General features: G+C 41.7%; 2 protein-coding genes across 3 annotated transcripts in view; one reads left to right on the top strand and one right to left on the bottom strand.

Moving 5' to 3' along the window:
* Positions 1 to 12,919: 12,919 nt before the first annotated feature.
* immp1l (inner mitochondrial membrane peptidase subunit 1) lies at positions 12,920 to 26,641 on the bottom strand. Of its 2 annotated transcripts, none has more exons than XM_069693661.1 (6): positions 26,442 to 26,641; positions 19,365 to 19,472; positions 19,165 to 19,253; positions 18,829 to 18,955; positions 13,658 to 13,768; positions 12,920 to 13,070 (listed from the first exon to the last, which is right to left on the bottom strand). In XM_069693661.1, the coding sequence occupies exons 1-6, from the start codon at positions 26,556 to 26,558 to the stop codon at positions 12,999 to 13,001; spliced, it is 624 nt and encodes a 207-aa protein (XP_069549762.1). In that variant the 5' UTR covers positions 26,559 to 26,641; the 3' UTR covers positions 12,920 to 12,998. The 2 variants fall into 2 exon arrangements, with proteins under 2 accessions (XP_069549762.1, XP_069549763.1); XM_069693662.1 differs by having other exon boundaries at positions 26,407 to 26,454.
* Positions 26,572 to 27,687, top strand: part of elp4 (elongator acetyltransferase complex subunit 4) — a 55,940-nt gene continuing 54,824 nt past the window's right edge. Inside the window, exon 1 of the mRNA XM_069693660.1 lies at positions 26,572 to 26,755. Within this exon, the coding sequence (XP_069549761.1) occupies positions 26,578 to 26,755 (178 nt within the window). The 5' untranslated portion in view covers positions 26,572 to 26,577. The remainder of the gene's footprint in view (positions 26,756 to 27,687) is intronic.

The following is a 27,687-nucleotide window of genomic DNA, read 5'->3' as shown; positions in this document are numbered from 1 at the left end:
CTGCTGGTACGAGAGTAAGGAAGAACAACACATGTAAATTTATGAGCGAGTCAAGAGGATCTCCACACCCACAGCTGCAGGGATGTTGTCAAAAGAACAAAATTTAATAAACCTGTCCATGACACCTGCACACACTTTCTTTCGTTCTGCATCTCCTGGTGTTTTCTCTTTCTTTCTATCACACACACACCTGCCTAAGTGAAGGAATTACTTGTATTACACACAGTACATTGAACATGCCAATCACCTGGCAGTGCAGCTGCCTGTGTGTTGTCTGTGAGCTGTCTGCATTCCTTTAGAAATGAACTGTGTACCTCAAATACTCTCAGACACGCAGCTTTAAATTCTAAAGTGGGGACAAATGTCACGACAAGCTGTTCCATTAGTTCCATGTCAGAATCACTCAGATAGTTTTTAATTACCATAAGTGAATAATGTTCAGCATTTTTAAAAAGATGCTAAATTTGAACCTCAATGATTCATCATTCAGTACACAAACGAACGTAGAGCAGCTCCGCTCCTGCATTGTGTCACACACCCTCACCACACTTTAATTCTAATATTAATTTTAAGATGACATACATTTTAAGCTAAACCAAATGGTGACAGACAACTGTTGTAACTCCTGTTTCTGAACAGCATAGCACTGTTGTGAATCTGGACAATCTGACACTTAAAAGCCCAAATCTCACATATTTAAGATAAATAAGAATAAATCTGAAAATATTGAAAAGTGCTTGATTGTAATTTTGATGGGCTCTTCTTTCACAGCAGTAATCAGACACAAGCTTGCCAAATGGACCGTTTGAAACCCAAGTATTGGGAGACCAGTAGTTTTTTCATACCGAGATGTCGGAGATGCTGGTGTTGACATAAAGTCTGTTTACTCCACTGTGCTCCCCTCTGTAAAGATTCTGTCCACAGAGACCTCATACGGGGTGAGGGGACCCCTATTCATCTCCTCCCAAATGGGATACCATCCTCCAGGGGAGAGGGGTGACACAGTCGCTGCCAAGGCGATGGGGAAGTCCTTCTGCTGATAATAGCAGTCGGCGGGGGGAACAACCTCAGCAGGCACCAGGCCAGACAACTGTCAATCAAAGTACCTCTCCTCTTTTTCTCCACTTTTGGTTCCTACTGCCCCTCCTCTCTACGTTGCCTCTCTTTCTTCCACCTCGGTTTCTCTCCTTCCCAGTATGCCCACTAAAGAAAACCACAGAAACTACATCCCCAGCCTAGAGATCCTCACAGTGAACATAATGGCCATGATGTTCTGACAAGGACTGGTTGGCTGAACCGTAGACAAACATAAGTGGCAGATATGTAATTGTGACTAATAAGACATTTTAATGGGTCAGCTAATTGCATATCAGCGAGGACAACAAGCTACAAAGAGGTAGAAAATAAACATTAAAATGTTCTGTCTATCTATTATTTGTCTCTTCCTACAGTGCAATGGATAAGAAATGACAATCAACAATTGTGGATCCCTTTTTACCTAATTAGTAATTTCCACAATGATAATTACATGACTGTGCAATGGCATGAAACAAATTCTTATGAGAATAGAGTCCCCCTCTCAATTGTTTTAATTTGTAACTTTAAGCCAAAACAATTCATCCATTAATGTTGGCATTTTACCATCTCGGAGTTGTATGCCTCTACCAATGGGTCAAGTTACAGTTTACATCTCACTCATATAGAGACAGACTCGTATAATATATGTAGAAAAGACTTTGAAGTAATTTGGCCAGAAAGGCTGATTCTGATAGAAGACAAAGTTGTGCGCATGACAGTACAGAACATGTGAAAGTGTCACACATAGCTTCAACCCTGCAGCAGAAGAGCCACACAATCAACACAGTTTTGAGGTGAACAACCAAGATTGGTGTTACCAATTCAATGTTGGACCGAATGTGGGTATGTGAAATATGTTCACAATCCCGCTTCTGTTCGTAGGTTATGGTGATGAATAATGGACAGGATTTTTGCAGAACACTATCATGTCACAGTGCGGTAGACCTTTGACCTTTTGGGTATAAAGTTATAGAGTTATGGCCATAAACCTGTTTTGTGAAGTCACAGTGACCCTTGATCACCAAATTCATCCTTGAGATCAAGTAAACTCTTCCCTCAAATCGTGCCTGAGACAAGAATGTAACAAACATGAGGTCACAGTGACATTGACCTTTTGGCCTTTGACCACTAAAGTCCAATTACTTCATCCTAGAGTCCGTTTGAACGTTTGTGACAAAATTCGAAGAAATTCCCTCAGGGTGTTCCTGAGATATCATGGTCACATGAATGAGACTGTCTGTTGCGAGCACGGAGGCATAGAAAAAGCTGCACAGAGAAAAGATCACAAGTCCCTCTGACTTATGTTCTAAACAATAAATCGACATGCACACCTGAGAACAGTAGTAGACAGTAGAGACCAGATTCAAGAATGTAATCTGTTTTCTGCATCAACAACAATATATTTTCAGAGATGCAGGTTAACAAAAATTTTGGTGCTACAGATTTAAGTGTCAGGTTTTCATCCACATCATTTGCAATAAATGCTCCAAAAGCATGAACTACCAATGGGGAATTTTTTTTTAGCTATATCTTTACTGTAGCAGTTTCTTTTATCACACAGTCCTTTTAATGTATCCTGCATTGCATCCATAGTACTAGCTCTTGTAATGATTTGTGTTATTATCTTGTCTTTGTAACTAAGGTAAATACTTTGGCGTTCAAATTAATTTGAAGTTAATCAGAATCAGGATTGGGAATATTTATTGAAATTTCTTGTTAATTATGGTGCCTAACAGAGGACACAACTTGTTTTATTTACAAAGTATTTGACTGTAGAATGTCATACTCCCTCTCTAAAATGTTTAATACAATTAATACCTGACAGACATTTACTGACTTGTTTCACATCCAGTGGGCCTGTTGATAAAATCAGAACTGTCACCAAGGCCCTATAAAAGTGGGAGCAGTAACGCCATGCTGTTGCTGCAAGCCGTCTATTAATGACACATCACTCCATCAGGGGTGGTCTGTTATGACAACTACTAGAGGCATTTTACTGTGTTTTTGTTTGTGTACAGTACATCTGCGTGTATATTTGGACGATGATGACCAAAAGTCATCATGCAAATTTCCAAGATTTTTTCTTTTAAATTGTAAGGCCTGTAGTGCATGTGTGGTGATGGACATGAAAATATTAATGCAAACCAGAGACAGAAATGATTGGTGCACTCTTTAGAGTCAGATGACTCAATCACAAATTGTCATTCAAAGAGTGCAAGGGGGAGATGCGGGGGGGGGGGGGGGGTTAGCTGCTGTTTGTTTAAAGGCTCTCTGTCCACACTACCTGAGAGGACTAATAGCACCAACTTTGTATTTAGTAAATTATCGACAGGATACAATTTATGTGATTAGATTAAAATGATTACATACTGCAAAGCATTGTTCAACGCTGGAATTATTAACATTAAACAACATGTCACTAGACTTGTGTGAGTTACCATAACCCTGCTGTGCATTTTTTTAATTAATGTGTTACCGAGGTGGACCTTCCACTTCTTTTAAAGCAAGCTTTTTATATTTACAAGTGACTGTGTTAAAACACATGTGCGTGTCTTAACCAGCTGTATGTATATCAGGTATCTACGTGCCTAAAAATGTTATGGTATAAAAAGAAACCCCCTGACTCATAAAATATATAACACAGCCCATCTTGCAGATTTTCCGATTGGAAATATTGGTGCACACACAGTCCATGTGCACCCAAACACTGGTATGCCATCATATATTTAAGTAGACGCTTTAGTAAATGCTCCTTCAAACTGTTTTATTTTTCTGTAGAGGCAAAGGGATCCTACAGTAAAAGTCTAATTATCAACACGATGGCTGCATTTTACAACAATTAGTCCTCCATCCCATATGACAATATAGGTTGGTTGTTCCTACCCTCAAAACTTAACGCCCCTGATTAGGTTTAAACACAGAAACCACTTGGCCATGGAAAGATTATGGTTTGGATTCAAATGATCCCTTGAACTGTGTTGTCCATTTAAGTAACTACATCCTTTAAATTATGCGACCTTCTTCATCATGGCAGCGGTAAAAGCTAGTTTAAAAACTGTTCCAGCTCGTGATTGGAAACGTGAAATGAAAAGGGGTGTCCTGCACTCAACTTTGCTGACACATCAAACCATCCACTCAAACCAGTTCCTCCTAACAAGGAAAAACTCACATTATATAGACGTCATCTGAACTGCGTCACTTCTTCGGGATACCAGACTGTCCTTATTTATAAGCTCTCTAGAGGCCACTTAACTTTAAATGAAGCTGTGGGTCGTAATAAGCTGCTTGCACAAAAGATCTGTAGGGTTGTTGTTTTGGAAGAGGACAGTTGCAATTATACAGAACCAAGTCAATAAAAAAAAATGCATACAGTGCAACACTTTTCTGTGACAAGTAATTAAAATATCCCACTGCTTTCAGTAAACTTCAGTATCAGCTAAGTCAACCGAATCTCACAAACCAGCCTTGTTGTTAACAATTTTTAGAGTTTAAGACGTTTTTGTGGTTTAGTCCATGGTTAAGTCTGTTAATATGCCTTTATAGTATTGACATCTTTCTCAATGAGTCAATTGCAGTACCTGCCCTGATGAAGGCCTTAGAGGCTGAGATGCGTTCGCATGAGTTTTTACTATGATTGAATACCATGACTGATTAAAGGCTTTTTAATTAACCACCCTCTTGAATGCCTCAGATTTCTTCTATTGCATGTTTGTTTTGTCTAAATATAGGACTGAACAATGTAAATGAAATCAGTGTCACATTATTAATTTGAATGAATGAATATATTTCCAACAATCAAAATATTGTAGAGGTATGTGAAACAACACAAAATCCTCTAACTTTCCATGCTATCCAATTCATTAATCCAAACTCAAACAAATAAAGATTTGAACAAATCATGGTATAACCCATCTTAAACAATAATACTGAGTCATTGTTGTGTCAAAAGTACTTCTCTACAGATACAAGACTTTTGCAGAACAACCCCTCTAGACACTCCTTTTTATTCAGCTTTTACTGAACTCGGTGAAAGTCTTATCATTATCTCTCCCTCAGTTCAGAGGTTCCAGAAATCTGTTTGCTTTCTCACAGCATTTAAGCTGACATCACCAAGAACTCATTTTACCAGTCTAGCAAAGTCCCTGACGTACACAGCATTTTCTCTGACACAATGGATTCCACAAACTCACAAAAACTCCCATAATGACAGTCTCTCAGTCCATGGCTGTCGTTGATGTTTGGCTTGTACTGTTGCTGATCTTGCCCTCTTCTCCTGCTCTCTTCTTTCAAGTCCACCCATTTGACAAAGTGAAAACACAAACAAAAACCTCCCACAAGCTCAGGCACGCACACAGCCAAACCTGACATTCTAATTAGTTTTAAAAGTAATTGCTCGAAATGATTAGTTGAGTTGGGCCACTTTCCCTTGTTACCTCTGAATTGGAAATATAATTGTGGCGGACAGTAATTGGCCAGCAATAGACTGTTGGTTATTGTAGTCTGTTGTGGCCGGCTGCATCATTACCACGGCTTGGACACAGTTCAGCTTTTGAACTACAGTGACCGAAGAGGAACACAAACACACACGCACGCAATGCTCTGCTTTGCCATGCCAGCCCTCCATCACCACTTGGGCCCATGCCCCGCTCCAAGGATCTAAGTTGTTTTCCATCCTGACTCTCTTTATTTTCCCTTTTTCTCTCCTCCCTTTCGCTGCCCCTGCCCTCTACCTTAGGGGCAAATGGACTGCTTGTCGAGTGAAAGAAAGGCTGCAAGCTAGTGGACAGAAAATGGGGAAGAAGAGAAAGTGATTGGAGAGAAATACAAGACGGGACTCGGGTAGACGGCGTGAGTGTCAGGGAGTTTGGTTCCTGGTTGAGGAAGTAGCTTTTCTGCATCACATCCATGTGTCTACACATCTGTCTATGGTTGTGTGTGTATTTTGTTTTGTGCATACTCTCCCTATCATTGCCTAGATCAGTCTCTGTCTGTTTATGTTAGTTGTACAGAGTTTCCTTTGCTAAATTGTCTGGAAGCCGAACAGCCCCCCATCAGTAAACCACGCAGAAAGGGCTGCGTATCCCGCTACGGGATCCAGGACATGCCAGAGGGACCACATGCACGTACACAGACACACAAACACATACTGAGTGTACCTTTTTCATTCTGACTCACAAGCAGACTCACTGAATAACTGGCGGACCATCAGAGAGAAAGACAGGCACATACACTTCAGAAAATATTATACAGGAAGCAAGAGCTCCCACAGCAAATTTGTATCTTCCAATTATGCTCTCCGTCTCTCTATTAAGCAAAAGGAGATATAGGTCAGAGCTGTCAGACTAAGGCCTCTGTCACCCCTCCTCCTCTCCCCCTTTCTGCATTACTCCTTGCCCGAGGACAGAGGTCCCATAGCTTTCCATTTGGACCCTCAGTGAGTGTACTGTATGTACAGCAGAGGCCCCACACCCCCATACACTCACATAATCCCACCCACCCGCTCCATTAGAGGGAAGGAGCACTCATAGTGTTGACTCCCTTCAGGGGGGGAAACACCAAGGCCAAGGGCAGGCTAATGTTCTCACAAAACCCTTAGCCTTACTGTCCTATTGACTTTATTCAAACAACATTGAAACACAATCAAAAATATACAAGAGATTACTTTTGAATTTTAAAACTTTATAGTTTGAGTTCTTTCATGAAACCTGGCAAAAGTTACGTTTTGCCTTCCAGATAGTCTTTGTGTTTGTTTTTTTTCCTCTTTGATTAATGGACTGTGAGTATTGACAGCCTGGTGTGTTTGATCTTCACCACAAACTGACAGTAGGGAGCTCGATAGCCATCCTACCCAGCCTCCAATACCATCTGTCTAGTATGGATCTCTGGAGGTTGACGCCTGTTGGCTTGGGAGATGTACACACCACAAGCCTCAAGGGCTGGCAGAACACAGTTGGAGGAGGAGTATCTGCCCCAATTGAAGCTGTTCAGTCATCTTCACACACAGAATAGGGACTGGTAGAGTATACCCACTCTTTTTCATGCTGTCTTTCACCGACTTTCTCCCTCACTCTCTCACACACACACAGAACAGCAAGAGTGATCAAACGCGACTGTGATGTCTTAATTAAGAAGTACTAACAGGCTTGATTAAAAGGAGAGAATGAAAGGATCCGTCAATGAAAGGAGCAATTCCCTTATCAGCTAACAGCAACACAAGTGGATGGGAGAGGAGGGAGTGTGAAGAAGAAAGAAAACAGGATACATCAACAGAGCAGAAATATGCAAAGAGAGAGAGAGAGACAGAGAGAGAGAGGAGCACTGAAGCATGATTGATTTCATGCAGCAGTCAGATTGATATGACTTCAACATAGTTAAAGTGTCTGACAAGCAAAAGTTTGGTGTCATAAAGGCTATGTAGGTTTTCATTAGTGACCTCATGTTGGTGGTATATCTTTAGAATGGAGATATTTTTGTTTGCAGGCAGCACTAAGAGAGACATTTGGCTGTCAGACTAATGCTGCAGCGTCTGACCCAAGCTTACTTTTGGGTCACGTTCTCCACCATGGATATGAAAACAAACAAACCAGGCCATTACCAGTGACAGGCGGTTCTCTTACTCTCTTTACCCATGCCTCCCGCTCTCCTTTTTCACGTGTCTTTGCTCTTTTAAAGGATTCAATTAACCTGAAATGAACTAAGGAATCAAGCAAACAGGTAGTGCCTATCTTCCTGTTTCTGCCCCGCATTCAACTATTCTCCACTCCAGTTCCCCTTTCCTTCTGCCCCCTCCAGTCATTTCTTATCTTTCTCTTTCTTAATGCTTTTATTTTGTATGTGCAACAGTTTTTAGGAGATACAATGGCAAGGGCAAACATGAGAACCCTGTTCCGTCAATAACAATGATGAGAAATTGAATAAAATGTTTGTTTTAAATTCTATTGTGCAACATTTTTTATTAAAAGTAGTAGAATATTTTCTGAATATCCCCATTGGCCAGAGGAAGACAATATAAGAAAAAAAGACATCAGAAATTGGGTAAGTTTGGCTCTTAGTAAATATGAAAACAAGCCCAAAACAATACAGTCGCTGTTCATTACCTTTATTTTCACTTTATGAGAGTGGTTTGCTGTCCTCAATTTGTCACTGAATGTAAAAGGAAGATTTGGGTATTTTAAGGAAACCCTTGTCTTCGGAGGGTCAAATTCTGTGGCAGAGCAGCAACAAAGGGATGACTGGCTTGCCAAGGATTTGGACACCATGTAAGTAATTTGTGCTAATTTGGCCCCGTCACTTATAGTTGAAGTCAAAGGAAAGTAAACCTAAAAAGTGAAAAGATTTCTAGATACATCAGTTTTAATGTAATGGTTTTCCACTGCATAAACCAAAAAAGTCTGAACTCTGTTATGATTTTACACAGGTTTGTTTAAAAGTGTTGGGAAGCAGTAGAAGGCCTACAAGTGAGAAGAAAGTTGGAGACAATGATTTTGTGGCTCTCGAGCAAGCTGTGTAAAATCTGGTGAATTGCCCCAAGGCAGAGTCAGTTAGGGATGAAGAATACAAGTCTGAAAATGAACAGAAATGTGGCAGTGTGGAGTTAGAAAGAAGTGAGCTTTCCTGACGTCTGTACATGGAAAGCCTGCTATTCATCTCTGCTTGAAGCTACATTAGCTGCTACCACCATAACACACCAGAACCTGCAACCCCATCATCAGAAGTTGAGTTGCATTGTGCAGGCGTCAGGTTTGGAATAAAAAAAAAAAAAGAGAAGAGATGATTCTCTGATTTTGTTACTTTCATTTCTAACCCTTTTAGTTTTCATTAGTTTGACATTGTTATGGAGGCAAAATTATTATAAAGAAATCTTTTAAACGTTTAAAAAAAATTCTTATATTCATATACCAGCAATACATTTTAGGGATTGTGAAAATTAGCTTTCACTTCGCCATTTCAAGCATTTAAAATCATACAGACACCTAAATCTGAGTTTTCTTTGCAACAGCCAAAACTTCAGCATATATTCAATATTAATTTCCTTAAGACATCAGATATCAAGCATTCTTCCAACATACAGCTAACATTAACACAATACACGTTTTTTTCCTGTCCCCATCTTCTCTTACAGAGGCAGCAGACACACCTCAGCCCTGCTGACAGCCCACAGCCTGACTCTGCAGTGCTGCATAGCTCAGCACAGCTGTCTGTTGTCCGTTTCTTCCTATCTCGATCTCTTCCTGCCTCACTCCCAGCTTTGTGTCCACTCAGCATGATAATGATATACACCTCTGCCCAGTCATCTGTTTGAAAGTCACGTACAACTAAAAGTATGATGACGAAAGCAACATACTGTATAGCTCATGTATCTGTGCACCTCACGTAATATGCAGGTCAAATCAGGCCCCTGTATCAGTAAACCTAAATGACTAATCTTTACTTTAATGGTGCCAAATTCACCTCAGGGTGGACTGGCCTCCATCCTTGGGGAAAAGCATTTATTCCAGTAGACGCGAGTTGGTGTGAATCCCCAATCTTTGGGTTTAACCTTGTTAAAGATGCTGTAAAGCAAATTCCAAGATTTGCTTCTCAATACATTATATACGTGTGAAATGAGTTGCTGAAAGCATGTGCAAAGTTTGAAAACTTTGTCGCACTGAAATGTGGAGTTAGACTGTTGAACAGTTTCTCATCCGTCTTCAACTCAAGTTTTTTTAGGCGGGGCTAAAACCCAACCTATCTACCTCACAACAACCTATCTACGTCAGATCACAGCTGGTTTATATAACCTTCTGCATGGCTCCTCCTCTCACACGGTGAAACGCTATAAAAGCCTGGAGCTCATTTGCATAAGAGGTCATCCCACTGGACTTCAGTTCTACTCCTGCCGTGGTCTGATTGTTATTGTACATCAGCTGGCTGCTACAGGACGTCTCCCTCCACACGCAAGTGCATCTTTCCTGGAAGCAAGAACCTCCAAAGCAGCGCTGCAGCGCTGCAGCGCTATTTAAATTCCCTACTGATGAAGAAAGAAAAAAGAGGTGGACTGATTTCATGAAGAGCCACGCTAAAGGAGACTTTAGTATCAACACCAACAGCCGCCTCTGCAGTGATCATTTCACGATGGGTAGTTTCAACTTGGACTGGAGACGGATGGAGTTCACAGTTGCACCACTTCTCCTGCAGCGCAGAGCCGATCCGAGTTTCACCCTCACGGCCGTTCATCTTCCGCCGCCAGACCGCCAGCCGTGTCCACAGCCGGACCGCGCCGCATGGACCAGAGGAGATCTAGTCCTCCTGATTAATGAGGGTTGTTTTTGTACTCCGGTGACAGTGTAACGTTACAATCACCGACCCTCTCGGTTACATGTACCGGTCCGGATAAACGAGCCCAACTACATGTGCAGGAGGCTGCAGAGAACAGGTGGAGGTGGAGGTGGAGGGACATCAGTGGAAGAGAAAGACTGTTGGCTCGACCTGAGCAGGTTCAAAGTTTGAATTGACGTAATATAATGAATTGACATGTGATATAATGAATTGTTGTGATGTAATGCAGCGTTGTGCATGTTGTAGTCGTTACAGAACTAAATCAACTCCTCCGCTCTTATTATCTCCACTATTGAAATGCAGGTGCGCTAGAAGTAGTTGGAGACTCACTGTCTGCTGTCTCTGGTGTCCAGTTTTACTCCTGTGTTACAGCTCAGCGGGGACAAGCTGGATTTATATGCATCTGTATGTTTCACTCACTGGAGGAATAAATTCTAATTTTATTCTGTTTTCACAAAGCAGGCTGCTCCGTCCACCAGAGAGACAGAGCCACTGACATCATGCATGAAGTCACCGAGAGGTTGGATGTCAGACGGACCACTTAGTGGGGAAAGAACTGCAGTCACAGAACTGTCCTACAGGACACTGAACACCTTCCAGCGAGTGGGCGGAGCTTCAGCTCTTCAGGACACGCCCCCCCCAGTGTCAGAGCAGAGAAGACTGATGATTTTCTCACGATTTCAAAGCCTAATTTAACAAACTTGTCTCTTTTTTTCATTCAAATTTGGATGAGTAGTTAACAACCCATACTTCTGTGGTGTGATGAACTTAAAACTCATTTTGATTTCTACTTTACGGCATCTTTAACATTACTCAAATCATAAACAGCCTTTCATCCACCAGGGTTTGAGCTACATTAGTAAACAGCCACAGCTCCCTCTATGGGGCAGTAGCTTTAAAGGGACGCGCCAAGATTACTTGTGTCAGCACTTCAGCTGAACAGTGGCACTGTGTTGACACAGAACAGATGAATATAAAACCTTGAGAAACAAAGATGTGCTTGAAGCAAGGCCCTGCACAAATATTTTTCATATGCACATATACACACAAACACACAATCTTGAGTGTCCCTCCCAGCAGGCACAATCACACTCAGGCAGATAATTCAGTGTCACAGAGAGCCTTGTCTCTGACCCTCTGGCCCCCTCCAGACAGAGGAAGCAGCTGGACAGGGACCCACGGCTGCCTGGAACTCACTTCCCCCAGGGAGCTGTAAGAAGAGTCCCTCTCTGCCTCAAAGAATGACCAGCTGAGCTTCCACAGCTCAGTATGTGAATGCGCTGTTATGTCCCTGTGTCCAGGAAGGTCTGAGCAGCATGAGCAAGCGGTACAAATGTGCAGCCATGCAGCGCTTTTTAGGAGAGTCAGCAGCCTGATGAAAAATATGATATCACAATGAGCTTAGTTTTCCCCTCTGTTCTGAAAATGTGCAGCTCTACAGGCTTTATACTGTATCAGAACAGTTTTTCCTTTCTGTGTGCCTATGTTTAAATTTGTAATTTTGTTCAGAAATGGAAACTGCATTACTTACTTTAATTTATTTTAACTAAATTTTTACTTTGACTTTAACTATTCTTAATATAAAACAAGGACACGCTCCCTTTTCCTCCCTCCATGCTATTGCTTGCCCTGTTAAATATTTTCTGTGCATATGCAGTCATGTAAAACTTTAAATGTATACAGTCCAAAGAATCAAGTAGAAATCTGCAAAAGCAATGTTAATCAGTATTCTCTTAATCCTTTATCCCAATAACGGAAACCACGTTTCCTGCAGAAAGCTGTCAATAATGCTGTCTTGAGTGCATGTAGGAGACTTTGTTTCCACACACACACACACAATGTATTCAGGGGTGAGTGAGGCCCTTACTAAGTGCGCATTAATATTGTATAGTTAAATGGGAAATGTTAACAATTTTTCAATTGCCCTGGCAGCCTAATGAAATATTAAACAATCAGAGAGCTTTTGTTTTACCATAATACCAAGAAAGGGTAAACATGACATTAATCATATCTTTTTAGGGGAATGAGACGAGTAATTGCTGACATCGTATGTTGTCGATTTCGACAGATATCCCTTTTTAAAAGGACATTTAGAAACATCCAGTAAATATGGGGTTTAGGTGCATTTCAGATCCAATGAAATCAAACAGTAAAACTCAACCAAAACTTACAATTCCAGTCTATGTACTGATATGTATGATTTGTATTTGTTGATTTAAAACTTAAGTATTTGTTTTAAGTCTTAATACTGAATGAACACAATCCCCAGCATCTCATCTTTACTTCTGCCAATTCTGCCATTAGAAGTTCCACAGAGACACAGCTTTACTCACTGCTCACGCAATGCTGTTCCTACAATGCTGCACAGTTACAATGAACACACTGTAAGCCCCAGATGACAGTCAAGGCCTGACAGTTATAAAACAGCACAATTAATGAAGTATGTATGAACGCAAAGTTTTTTTCCCCCAAAACAAAACGTACCTTTAAAATACTCAGTCTGAGCTTAATTAAACAGGCTTGATTAAAGAAAATGTAAATATCAGTTTTATTCCAAAATAATTGAAAACACAGCAACATACAGTATAAACAAAGTGTACGTGTCAGTCTGAGCTTGAGTCACTGAGTTTGGTTGGGCTTTCACTCAAGGTCCCAAAACTATGTGGCGGCCAGAGCTGTATAGGACAAAGGACACAGAGTAAGATCAGGTTAAAAGAGATATAAGACTCACAATCACAAAATAAAGAGCTTCCAAATACGTGCAATTCTTTATCTCACATCTTGGACACATTTGCTAATGTGGCTTTTAATGATGCATTTGACTTCATCAGAAAATCCTGTTATGTTATCAGCTGTCGTAATAGGGCCTCCAGTGGAGTGCCGCTGTCCAATCAGATGGACAGAAGGTTGGCTGACCTGTTTCCAGGGTCATGGTTGCTATGACATCCAGTGACATGACAACATCGCAGAATGGAAAGCTAGACAATATGTTGTCGAGGCTTTGGTCAATCAGACACATTTGCTTTGAACTTCCAACTGACTCACATCTATGAATTGTGCTTAAGATAGATGTATTGGACTAATAAACAAAAACAAAATCAAATAAAACAAAAAACAAACACTAGATGGCTTAACCCAGATCTCAACACCCAACACTAGAACCCGTATATGAGAAATACAAATAAAACTAGCTTCCTGATTTTTAAAAAGAACACATTTCCTAAGTTTTACATGACAACATACAGAAGAGCTCCTCTGTTACCTTTAAGGAAACACGCCCTCGAATGAGAGCATAGGGAATTGGGCCATAACTCCTTGAGTCAGTGGAATTCCTCAGGTTATCCCCTTCTAGCCATACATGACCTTTCGGAACCTAAAAACACCACAGCACACAGAAAGAGGGCAAACATGATTAAGATGTGGACCGTTCAACTGCTCAACAAAGGAATCAAATTGAAAGCAAATCCCTGAAATTACAGTACTTCATTTTAAAATGTAAAAGTAAGTTGAGTATGTAGTGAAAATCCACCTCAACCCCACCTACTACCCCCAACGAATCGCTTCAGCCTTTCTTAACATCAACCAGCATGTCCCTCTTTAACCCTGCACCGTCTTAGGAGAGGGGTCATGGGTCATGGGTAACGGGCAGGGTCGGAGGGTGGGGATTTAGAAGAACTTCAAACAGGGTCATTAGGCTGTTGGCTGAGATCTGCGCCCCTTACCCAGGGAGGGCAAAGCCAGAGAGGGGCCTGAGATAGCTGGGCAGAGGGAGAGAGAGGGAGAGAGAGACAGGGAGAGACAGGGAGAGACAGAGAGAGAGAGAGCTAAGCTGCGGCTAGCAGCAGTGTCCAAGGGTCTCCACCGCGGTCCGACCTGCCAGTGGGGCGGTCATCCAAGCGGGCTCTAATTCACAGTGACACCAATTATGATTAATCTCATCACTTTAGGAGAGTAGGCTTGTCAAGGCCCTAATTAAGTGCGCTGTCTCCCCTATATGTGCAGACAGGATCAACAACACATTATATTGTCATAATGGGCATCACAATCCACGAGTCTATTTTTGTGTTGCCTAACTTTTTAACGGCAAAAGTCCTCTGGAAGAAAGAGAATAACGTGAATAAAGAAACAGATTATTATCCAGCATGAGGTGACGTCACGTCTACGCCTCTGCTTTGGATTCCTTATTCCTATCACCCGTCTGTCTGATTAGAGGCCTCAGTCTTACTGTGGGATGCTGCATTTCATTTCATATTTGATAATTGAGACAGATGATGTGACATAATCACAAGCCAGTGACACGTTGACCTAACATGAGGTAAACAACTCGCTGAATAACGACGACACAAATGAATATCATTAAAGGAGTCATCTGAGAACCATATGTCAGCATGCTGGATTCTCACCATTACACCTCATTAACATGGTAACATATGCTGGCTCCCAAGCACAGGAAAAAGAAACACCCCCGTTTGTCATCTGCCAAAACAGAACCCCCTGTTTCTGCTCATTTTCTTTCTTTTTAAAGCATCATCTTGGTTGTGCTCACCCTGGAGGCATAGCAGTTTGATTAAGAAATGTCAAGTGCCTGTCCAGAATTCAGTAAAATCACTGCAAACATAAACATCATTTACTGAAAATGTGTAAGCTTCTCACAGCCAATTTTATAATGTTTGTTCTATTTAGGATCGAAAACATCGCTGCAAATCGGCAACATCTGAACGACAACAGAAAAACTAAGTGATTCCCGTAAAACAAATGACATCATAGAGAAACTCAAGCCCGACTAAAGAAGAAAGAACTTTAAGGATCAAACAGGCCATATTTCAGAAAAGTGAGAAAGTGAAGAGGTCTGAAACTTGACCTGCCGTACTGTGGCCAGCATGAGGATAAAAGCTTATGTATATCACCTTGCAAGTCACAGGTGTGTGAACAAGAAAAGAAAAACATAGCAAGTCGAGGGAAAACCTCTGAATTAAAACTGGATTGATGCAAAGTAGTGGTGTGAATCCAGATAATGCACATTCCCAGATTCTGCTTTTCAAAAGAAAACTGCAGTTTCAATCACAAATAAATCATAAAAACCATGAGCATCAATTCATTTTTTTTTTTAAGGTTGTATGAAGGTTGTAATTAAGGTGTTTCTCTGCAGACAGGGTGGGAAGACATGCGAGTAAACCGTCATTTTGGCACATAACAGGTCTGATTTTGACAGAAGAACAGGTGAAACTGTCATCAACCCATGTCATTTCCAACCACACATACTTCCAAAGATCCAGCTACAGTGAGCTCAACACAGAGTTGTGGTATTTGCATGCGGAGTCACTTTGATCAGCTCTGCCGGTGACTCCGGTGTGATGGATGGCAAAGACTGCACCCGTCCCGCGGTTGCAGGTTGGGTTGACGCCAGGCATTGTGTACCTGTCAGAGACGTGTCGAGGGAAGCAGAAACTGGAGCTCTCCTCACTGTGGAGGTGTGTTGTTTAACAACCACACCATTACAGTGCTCATTATGTTAACATGATTGGGGTGGGGAATTATGTTCAGCTTAATACAGGAATATTAAGTTCATCTTTCACCATATTGCTCTGTCTATCTTTACTGCAGAGAACAGAATGTATAGGGACATTTCATCTCTCTCATGTCTTGCAGTGCTCTCTCTCTCTCTGGTATAATATTAGGGATCAAGTGTCATTGTTTTGACACAATAGCTCAGACACAGAAATGATTCTTAAAAGGTGACAGGGCAATTAGTCTGTTGTTGGATCTCTGAGGGTGGAGAAGACCTGCCTGTCTGTCTGAACAAAAAAGGAGGTGATGACAGGGTCTAGCACTGCCTTCCAAAATTCATCTTTACAAGTCCGCCCATAATGCCTCACACCATCATAATAATCACACACAAACACATATATCCCGTGGGGGAAAAAAAAAACTCCCTGAGGGAGCCCAAACATTTAGTGAACAGCAGGTATTTTCGCAGTTACCCCAAACGCTGTCACACAAAGCCAGTAATTTTGCTCCTGGAAGTTAAAAAAAATAAAAATAACATAGCAACACATACATGGGGCTGTGTGAGAAAAGAATAAAACCTTAAATTATTATGCATCACACCATGGCTACTATCATATGTGTGTGGACTATGTAGCTAATTATAATTTGTTTTAAACCTTAAAGTTGATTTGAGACAGGTTGCCATTGAGAAGTGATAATCCATTATTGCATTTTATTATGACTCTCACAGCGACACTGCATGTTCTTTTTAAATAAAAGCTATGTTTCAAAATGGAAAATAAATAAATAATAATAAAAAAAAATATATATATATATATATATATATAAATATTCCTGTTCAATAAAGGCAGCGTTGTAAAATCTGGCCGCACATGCAGTCTCGGAAACCCTGACTTGTGGATGCCTTATAGTGTATACAGTATTACAAAACCCTCGTGATCCTGAAATGGAACATTGAAGTGAATCAGTCTGTAACTAGATGAACTAATGGACAATGTCATGCACCAAACTCACAACAGTTGTGCTTCAGACTTGTTTCAGTGACCTGAAACCTACTACACTCATACTACACTGGCTAAAGTACCCAACAGATGAACAATAAGTGAATAAATTTGAAGGAGACAAGTCATTGGAAGACAATAGGTGTCATCCTATATTTGACCTAAACCTAAAAATAATAGTTCTCCACGAGAGGTTGAGATTTTTTTCAGGACACCAGTGGGTTACGTGATTCCTGTGGGATGGGAGTTGATTTCACTATTCATCACGTGAGTGGGATGGGAATCAGGAGAAGACAATGGGAGCAGGTGGGATGGGAATGACTTAAGATTTTATACATAAATATGCAGCTCTTGTATAAATAAACATCATTGTCTTTATTTTGAACATAATGCTAGTCATTTTGTTGTCTTTTTGTTTAGCTCTGGTGGTTGGTTGTAGCCACCTGACCAGTGCATGATGTGTGTAGATTGATGACCTGTGATGCAGCCACTAAAATTGAATGCCTACAACTGAGTTGGAATCTGATTTGGGAAAACCATAGAAGTTTCTGTTTAATATATCCCAAATTCCATATGAACCAGTGATCTTGGAACTGCCAACTTGCTGGCCAAATGGTGTGGATAAAAAACTGTGCAGTGCAACATAACGTGATCTCAGAAAAGGATGATGAGAACATTAAATCACAATCAATGCTGAAGTACTACGACCCCTAAAAAACACGACGTGGGAACGGGATAGGACAAGAATCATTCTACTAGGATTGGAATGGGACAGGACAGATATTTATTTTTACTATTATGGGACTGGGGTGGGACAGGAGTATTTTTATGGGACTAGGATATGACAGGAGTGAAAATCCACACCAGTTTCACCCTCTGTCCTCCACCTAGTGGCAAGTTTAAACATTACTCAAACTGAGACATGTGCCACCACATTCTGGGGCCACAAATCACAACACAGTGATGCCACCTCTTATAAGTTCAGTCCTCTGTATGTGGAGGTGAAGCTGAAAGAGGAAACCTATTTATTTTGTTTTTCATTTGATGAATGGCACTTAGAGGCTTGGCTTTGTGCTACGTTTTGCTGAACCCATTCAACACCCTGCCCATAGTCTATAAAATACACAAGACATTCAAAAAACATGCAACATAAACACAACCTTTGGTTTGTGGACATATGCACACATGCGCGCGCGCGCGCACACACACACACACACACACACACACACACACACACACACACACACACACACACACACACACACACACACACACACACACACACACACACACACACACACACACACACACACACACACACACACACACCTCCTCCCACCCATCAGTCTGTCCATTCGGCTGGCACTAACTCTAACAGGCTTCAGAGAGATTGCAGGCCTGAGCTGTGGGTGTTGGGGAGAGTAGTAATAGAAAAGCAATGACAGTAGTTTCAGCAGCAGAACCCCTGTTCACTCTCTGGTTTTATCACTGTTCTGAGGAAATATAGGTGTTGTCAAAAGCTGATATTTTGACCAATGACACAAAATGGATGTGTGCGGTCTAAAATGTAAACAACTATGAGTCTATAGTCTGTGGTACCCACACGAAGAAATAGTGAGAGACAGTTTTGCATTATGCATAGAGATTCTGTTTGTCATTTTAGGGCGAACCAAACTATCAAGTGTTTTGTTGTAAACACCTTGTCCATTCGATCTCTATTTCACTGTATCTTTTTAACCTTTTTTTTTTTTTCTTCTTCTTCCAAAGAGACGCACTGAGTTTCGGTTGTTTGAAGCGAAACAGCAAATTTGCTACCAGAAAATCTTCCTTGGTAAAGTAAGTAATCAGAGGATGTATAAGAAAAGCAGCTGAAAAGCATGACACCTTCAGTAAATGTGGGCTTGTGGGATGTAAACATACTCACATATGTGTGGGTCTTGAACAGATTTGATGGGGAACTTGTGCAGACCTTGTCACCCTCCAATCCAATTACCCTTTTACAAATGTTCATATTTGGGTCAAATGAACTCCTGGCAATTATTACATCACCCCTGAAAAGACAGCATGTACACAATCACTCAATAACAAGTCAGACTCCATTAATTCACAAAAAATGCAAAATATCTCCTAATTGATGAGGGGAATTAATAGAATAATGTTGTCATTTTCTTTCCTTTTTTGAGAAACAACAACAGCAAAAAGGTCACTAATCTTGAAATGAATCTCAACACTGCATATGAATCCACTGACTGCAACACACTTTTGTATTTTGCAAAGATGACGACTAATCCGTTCAGAGAAGACAACATCATTGTTGACGATGGTGGGCTCCATGGATGGACCACAGCACTGAATTAAAACAACAACAAAAAACATTATTTCTTGTGCATATATGAATTATTACAATTTGAGAAAAAAAAAAAACAGAAAAAGGCCAGTAGTTATTCCAGTAATACAAACCACCACAAATTCTCCAATGTATTCAAAGGCACAATGTGTGATGCAGCCATATTGAATTGTGTAGCCCACAAAACCCAAAGTCTTCCCCAGCACGTGGCGGAACATCACCTACAGAACAAAACAAACAGAGGTTATGGTACAGTGTCGTCATGTGTATGTCTGAGCCCTGTATGGTAGGCTTATATCCCTTACAACTAAAAACAAAAGCTGTTTGGGGTTAAATTTTTAAAGGTGTGGACAAGGTTGTCACAGTTGGCCTACTGCTAAGACGGCACATTCTCTGGTGTTTCATTCTCAGCGGCTGAGCAACCAGTTCACACCAGAAAACTGCCCTGAACTTTGATCCCTTGTAGGATGGACCAATCAACACCTTGTACTCAGGTGACGGACAAACACAGAAGCTGTGACACATCCAGCCGAGCAGCTCTGCACTGTCTGCAGCTCGTCCCTGACACTGTGCTGCCTCTGCTACCACCACAATCATTAGAGCAGTTATCAACTTCTGTCAGCACCATAGAAACACAAAGACACCCCGAGCACCCATAAAACGGCCCTGCGAACATGGTCACACAAACACACCCGAGGACGATCCATGTGTCTTCTTAGCAAACATCCCCGCCACACTCAGGTTATTGACTTTTACTCAAGCTGCAACCGGTGGGATGGACGGAGGAAGGTAAGCCAGTATTTACACACTGTCATGCAGAGTGCATACGTAGGCACGCACGGGCACAAAACACACACACACACACACACACACACACACACACACACACACACACACACACACACACACACACACACACACACACACACACACACACACACACACACACACACACACACACACACACACCTGCATAAACACAAATAAAAGAACAATAGATACCGCTTGGCTTAGATATTAGTCTGCACTTCAAACATTTTCTTTTAGCCCAAGCTGCTGTCCTGCCAGTCCACCACAGGGTAAAGAAATCTTTTTCTCCATTTCCTTCTGTCTCTTTCCCTCTTTCTCTCTCCATGTCTTCTCTCCCTCCCAGGGTATTATTAACCAAAGCAAGCAGAGCGGAAACCAAAGCCCCAAATCCTCAGAGCTCTGGGAATGACTTCCCAAAGATGGACAAGGATTAGACCCCCAATTTCTCCCTTGCCCCGCCACCTCCACCCCCTTTCTCCCCAGGTTCCCGACAGACCGGGTGTCAGGTGGCTCTCCCAGCCCTGCCAAAGGTGTTACCCCTAATCCCATTACCCCCTCCAGTCTTCTCTAGCCACAGACACATACATGCACACAATGCTCTCTCATTCACTCCAACTATACTTCACCTATTAAATCCTCTATCTATTCTTTCATCCCTAGCATGGTTTGTCTCTTTGGCCCATTCGCCATCCTTCCTGATCCAGAAAAGACCAACTCCATCCTTTCACCTCCCTGTGTGCTGCTACTTTACTTCTTCTCTCTGTTCCCTCACCTCCCCTGGCAACCCTCTGCTTTTCACCGCCACTGTGAATGACAGAGCTTGAGCAGGTGAAGGGGGACATATATACGCTCGGCACATAGCCCGAATGAAGTGCCCCTTTCCAGTGGCAGCCTGCTCCGGTCTCTTGTGCTGTTCCACAGGAACGATAAACTCAGGCCTCCCCCAGCTGGTACAATCACACCTCTGGCCCTTTAATTCCTCTGTTGGGAAGCAAGTGGTCTAGAGGTTAATGTGAATCTCAGGTCTGCACTAAGGCAACATGTTCATCTCTATTTGTCTTGCTCTCAGCTTGCTCTAGCAGCATCTCACATCGCAGTACTGTAATACACTCTCAGAGATGATCTCACATGTGCTCTTCCTTCTGCTAGAATAGGGATCAGGAATCTTTGTTAGCACTCATTCGCAAAGCACAGTGGACAGCCTCCCGTACAGCTGCCCTCATATCTCTGTTCCATCGCCCCCCCCTCCCTCCAATCCAGCATGCATTCATCATAGGTAGGGATTAAGGGACTTTGCATAACAAGATCACACGGCCAGTGACTGATATCAAGAGAGTCCATATGCAGCCGCCTGGTTTTCTGAGGCACCCTCTGTCATTGATAGTGTGTGTGTGTGTGTGTGTGTGTGTGTGTGTGTGTGTGTGTGTGTGTGTGTGTGTGTGTGTGTGTGTGTGTGCATGTGGTTTGATGGTGTGTGAATGTGCACAGACAATGGCATTACCTATGGGTTTCTTAGAGAGTATATATGTGAGCTGCAGTGACTCCTTTGGGACTCAGAATGAGGTGGACATCCACAGAGACCTCTGATTAGATCTCTATTACCTATAATTCCCCCCGGGCAAAGAGTCAGGCAGCCCACACTGTCTCTTAATACCCAGTGCATGTGTGTGTGTGTGTGTGTGTGTGTGTGTGTGTGTGTGTGTGTGTGTGTGTGTGTGTGTGTGTGTGTGTGTGTGTGTGTGTGTGTGTGTGTGTGTGTGTGTGTGTGTGTTGGGGGGGTACCAACATTAATTGAATGCTGTATTACAGCTGTAAATTAACACAAAGTCTCTCTGTTAATCCAGGATTACACGTCAAACATGTCCATGGGAAAACAAAAAAAAAGTCAAAGCAACCCTCCCTGCAGAACCATCTGTGGCCACTGGCCTCCTGTTGTCACAGAGCACAGTGTGGAAAAGAGGGGGATCCCAAATGAATAGCAGCTGATGGAAACATCTCATTGTGTGTTTAGCTCTGTGATCCTCTTACTGAGGGAGCCCCGTTCATTCAGGGCAGAGCCATCGCAAGCAGATGAATGGGGGGGAATACATATTTTTTTACATTACCAAATATGGGTATAAAGTGCTACAGTACCAGGAATACCTATTATACCTAGCCACTCAGCTGTCAAAAGCTTTTAGAATGAACAATTTGAGACACTGCAAAAATAAAATGTGAAGAAGGTATTTCTATTATCTCCACTGACAAAAATATAGAGGCTTAATGACCATTGCTATTGCAGACACGTCAATCAAAAACTGTTCAGCATTTGGAAAGTTGTTCTTTCATAGCAGTACAAGTTCTTCAGGATTGAGACTATGACCGTGGCAACATTTAAGGAAATTAAGATGGCCAATGCATCAACACAGATGCCAATTCTTCAAGGTAGTGATTTAAAGACAACAATTGCAAACGTCATTAATTCAATAAAAATATTTTCATCATAATTCATATGCTAGGGGAAAAAAACGCTTCAAATGAGGATAATAAGGTGCATCATTAAATTTTTACGGATTGTTCCTGTGCACCAACTTCCACTGAGTTTAGCTCATGAATGTAATATAATGAATTTCAACTGAAACTCAGCTAATGTAGGAATAGTAAACAACAATGACAGAAACCTAAAAACAACAACAGTGTATCAAAACTGATACCTAATTAAAATCACAATATTGAAGCCACAAGGAAATATCCAGAAAGGAATTACCGGTGGAGGTCTCAAGAGATTTGACCCTGTCATGGCTGAGTAGTGTTAATTGATATACATGGCCAGTCTATTAGAACCACAAAGAGAATTTCAATCCAAACAGCACACAAGGGCCTTGCAGTGGACTTCTTACACAACTAAATTACGAAAACATGGGCTGAGAGAGAACTGGGCAACAGGGGGGCTAAGAGGCTTATGAGCCCCTTGTCAGATATTCTTCTTCTCCCTCAGGATCCCAGATGGAAGGGAGTCTGGAGAAGCAGGCAGACCAGAGAGGGGACGAATCCCACCTCTGATGTCTTCCTCTGGGCAGCAGAAGGCAGGGGAGTCCTGTTGCGCCGAGCTTGATTTGATCTTAATGTGAGCTATAAAAAGGAGGAGGTTTGGCGACAAGGGGGGTCTGTTTCAACTATCAGTGCGATCAGAGATAATCCTGCTGATTTAAACACAGACACCTGGCTGAATGGGGAGTGACAGATGTAAAAGTCCCAGTCACAGAGTACTATGTCTCGCCCCCGTCTCTCCTATAGGTCTTGCCTTCTATCAGATGCTTAATTGAAGGGACTGATCTCCATATTGCTCTTTTCATTGTTGCTAACGGCAACACAGCCGTGAAACAGCTGAGCGTGGTTACTATTTGAGAAGCTGAGGGTTTAAACCTACAATCAATGGGTCAGCCAGAGTAAATAATAGCCAAGTGATATGAATACAACTGCTAAGAATTGAAAGGAAGTGTAGGTTGACAGAGTCCCCAGCCAATTACGTCGAATGGAAAATCAGACATTAAGCCTTATTGTATTGACCACAAGTGATTGCGTGGTGCTGGCCTGGTGCGGAAAGACTTGAGAGATCTTATCTAGTGTTAAATCAGATTCACAAAGGAGTTTGGGTTATGCACTGCCTGACTTACGACACAGCCTCATATATCTTAACACTAGCCAATGACAGACACCTCAACTGAAAAGCAAACCTAAAAAATTTTAAGAATGGGATTTCCTTTAACTCTACTGGAACATATTTTTTTTTAAATCATGCCTCTATACTATAGGTCAAGCTAAATATGGCTCACTGTATTTTAATGCAACATCTGCAAAAAAAAAAAAAGTGTCAGGAAACCAAAATAAAGCTACTCAAAATATGCAATGTTGAATAAATGGAAAAAGTCAAAACCTTAGACAAAATTAGCTGTGTACAAAACCTGTCCTACGCTTTATTGTACTCGTGCCCTCAGAATATTACTTTCCTTTCAATGTTAAACAAAACAAATACGGTGCATGTTGATGATAATCTTGCATCCTCCGGACACAAGATGGGGACGACTTCTCGCAGTTGCACACAGATGGCAGAATTAGACTGAAGAAAACAAAAAGTCTCACCAGGAAAGGCCTGACATGTTATGACTGCTGCCATTATATGGCTCAATCAGATACAGAGGCTGACAGAGCTGACAAAAACACAGCAGAAAACATGACGCTTCGAAAAACGGGACATTTCTGTTATTTTTATACAATTATGCTGATCTGTGTACACTACCACACACACTGAATAGTGCTATAGAGCCCAAGGGTTAAACTGGGATTCAATGGGATATGTAATTAGGTGACAAGCAATGCAAAGAAGATGTGGAGAAAGCTACGTGTTCATACATCCTGCACGTTGCACTGCTGAAGCAACCTCTCCTCCTTCTGAGATGCAGGTCAGTCAGTGCATCTTATTTGTCTCATATAGGCTTTCCACAATGCCCAGTGTTGTCAGTCATGATATATTCCCTTGGTCTCCTGTCAGCACATATAAATCTCAACAGTGCTGTCAAAACAGCAGGACTGTCTCTGCTGAGAGCATTTGTAAAGTGAGCAGTTGGGTGATTGCTTCCTCTGGAGCATCACAGCATCCTGCGATCTTGTGCTGCCTCTGGCCCCTCTCTGCCACACAACGCTTTCTACAGCTGTCTTAAGGATAACCCTGATCACTCATCAGTCAGCCAGTATTAATAGTAGGCATTATATTTATATTAAGCTAGGCTTTCTCCTACCAGCGGTTCGCACAATTGAACAACATTAGGAGTTGTCAAAATATATAGAAACAGTTTCGTTGTCAGTAGAGCTTGTTCACATTTTTAATTCCTATTGGAGAGAAAGCAAAGGTGTTCCTAATAATGACAATAATGGCTCCATCCTATTCAACTCTCATGACAGTGTGACTGTGAACAAGCCCATAACCCTGAAACCAAAGCAGCTTAATGTAATTGATCATCCATCATTTTTATTATTACTTGTACCATTTATTCATGTACAGAGTACTGTATTACATTCCACATCATACTGTGAGTGCAGAACGTCACTTACATGTATGAGTTTTTGTTGGAGGCTACAGAATACAGTAAGACAGTGACAATGATCCTAATTATTGAATAGTGTTGATTTAGTGTTATAAAATCGGCTCATATTGATTAGATGTCAAGTGCCATGTTGTTATGTTAAATACTAATAAAAGGAAATTTTACAGAGAGAATATTGGAGTTTATCATCCATTGACATATTTACCTTCAGCTTGAATGGGTGGAGTGAACATGATCACAAATACACACAGCACTTCCCATTGAGCTGCTAGACGTGAACAGGCACACGAGGCTGCTCTGTGTTACTATGATGCACTTGAAGGAAAGCAACCATGGTACACTTATTACATTAAGTTACATAAGACCGGATGTAAATTAGTAGACAGATCATTACAAGGGCCATGTCTTGATGACGAATGGATTGGGATACAATAGGAGGATAAATAGCCTCACCAATGCAGCTATTGTGATATGCTCTCATACAGTACATTTCTTTACTACTTGAATCTCCCATGTTGAATTTTGAATCTTTATGTAAAGATACACTCTGGAAATTTGGTATTAACACACTGGCACCATAACATTACTGTTTTAAAAAAAAAAAAATTGAAACGTACAATGTTATGTGTTCTACTTTAATAATTTTCTATTTTATTTCGAGTTAAATTGAATATTTGCACATACTGATTAATAAAAACAAATATCTAAAATAGTCCACTTTCCGGCAGCTGCTTTACATGCAGGTGAGAACACATGTTCAGATCTTTTGCTGCTTATCCCAAACCCTGTCAGCTTTCAACAACACAGACAATCCAGGCAGAATAGAATAGAATAGAATAGAATAGAATAGAATAGAATAGAATAGAATAGAAAAGAAAAGAAAAGAAAAAAAAAAAACAATGCAGCACATTAGCTACTTAATGTAGCCTACAGATGAGCTGAAAACGAGAGTAATGGTGAAGGGGCTTAAACTGATTCTCTGATCTTATGCTATGAATGGTTCCTGTTGTTCATGGTTGTAAATGCACTGATTGTAAGTCGCTTCGGATAAAAAGCGTCAGCGACATGAAATGTGATGTAATAATAATGTAATGAACGAACAAGGTCACAAAGCTATAGCAGACAAATGAGATTGTTAGGCAATAAATAACTTCTGGTTATTGACAAGAACATATAAGATCCCGTTTTTGTAGAAAGCATAAACACAAACCAAACGATAGCTGCTAACTTACAATCATCGGCGGAGTTTTTAGTCACTTACCAACGTGTGATTCAAAGCGTTGACCAAACACTCACCATAACAAACGGAACTTCCGGTTGAGAGCGTCCAGACGCGGCGTCGTAACAACCGCTGCCCTCATTGGTTGAGCGCCGCCACGCTCCTCTGTGATTGGACAACACGCACCAAAACATTCAGCACGTCAGTAGCAGCATGGCAGCTTCCGTGGACGGTGTGGGGAAACCAACGGTCGAGCGGTTACCGTTCAACAGAACAAGTTTTCAGAAGAAAACAAGGAGCAAGTTGATCTCCATCCCCGGCACCAGACCTTCGGTTCAAAATGGACAGCTCCTGGTTTCGACCGGTGTCACGTCGCTCGACTATCTGCTCGGTCAGTCTACGTTGAGATGTAGCGGGGCGCTAGCTGCACAGGCTAACAGTGTGTTTCAATGTAACGTTGGTTTGGTACCTGGACGATACTGCAGCGGAACTAATCACGGCCCGAGCACCGAGTACCGAGCACCGAGTACCGAGCACCGAGTACCGAGCACCGAGTACCGAGCACCGAGTACCGAGCACCGAGTACCGAGCACCGAGTACCGAGCACCGAGTACCGAGCACCGAGTTGTATGTCGTAAAGATGTCCGTCGTTGGTCGTTAGACGTTCTTCTTCTAACGTAAAGTGATTTGCCTTTTTTTTTTTTGGAGGCTTTATCATATTCATAAACTCATGAACGTGGATAAACATTTGTCTCCCGGTGAAACATTTCGTATTCTAGTGGAGTCACGAGTGGGCGTGGCCAAACGGCTCGAGAGCGCCCCCTACAGAGATGCCCCCTGCGGACACATTTACCTAAATTCACGAAATCCGGTGGACACGTGTATCACACCTGGACGCACAAAAAAGTTACTTTGCACCGTTATGTCAACTCGACAGGAAGTCCACCATTTTGAATTTAGTCGCCATTTGGGCGATTCTGACACGTTGTACTTTAACGAACTCCTCTTCGGGATTTTGTCGGACCGACTTGAATTTAGTTTCTATGGATAGAAAACATGTTTGGGATTAAAAGTTGTATAAATAATTCGTTTTCGTCGATGTGTGTGCCCGTGAGAGGTGGCCATTTTGAGCGTCTCGCCATGAAACTACGAGTTGCTTTAAATCTTATGTACATGGACCGACCTTCTCCAAACATCACAGGTATGATAACAGCTCCGCCCTGAAGACACCTGTGGGGTCATATTCGCGCATAGTCATAGCGCCCCCTGGTGGACACCGGAAATTACACTTTTCATACTTTCACATTCTACGTCGAGCTGGTT

Source organism: Brachyistius frenatus, unplaced genomic scaffold, assembly GCF_029030835.1.
Source record: "Brachyistius frenatus isolate BFR_SWC_R1_liver_20210118 unplaced genomic scaffold, ASM2903083v1 Contig_15, whole genome shotgun sequence".
NCBI lineage: Eukaryota > Metazoa > Chordata > Actinopteri > Embiotocidae > Brachyistius > Brachyistius frenatus.
The sequence above is the reverse complement of the archived record's forward strand: the minus strand, read 5'-3'. Positions and strand labels throughout refer to the sequence as shown.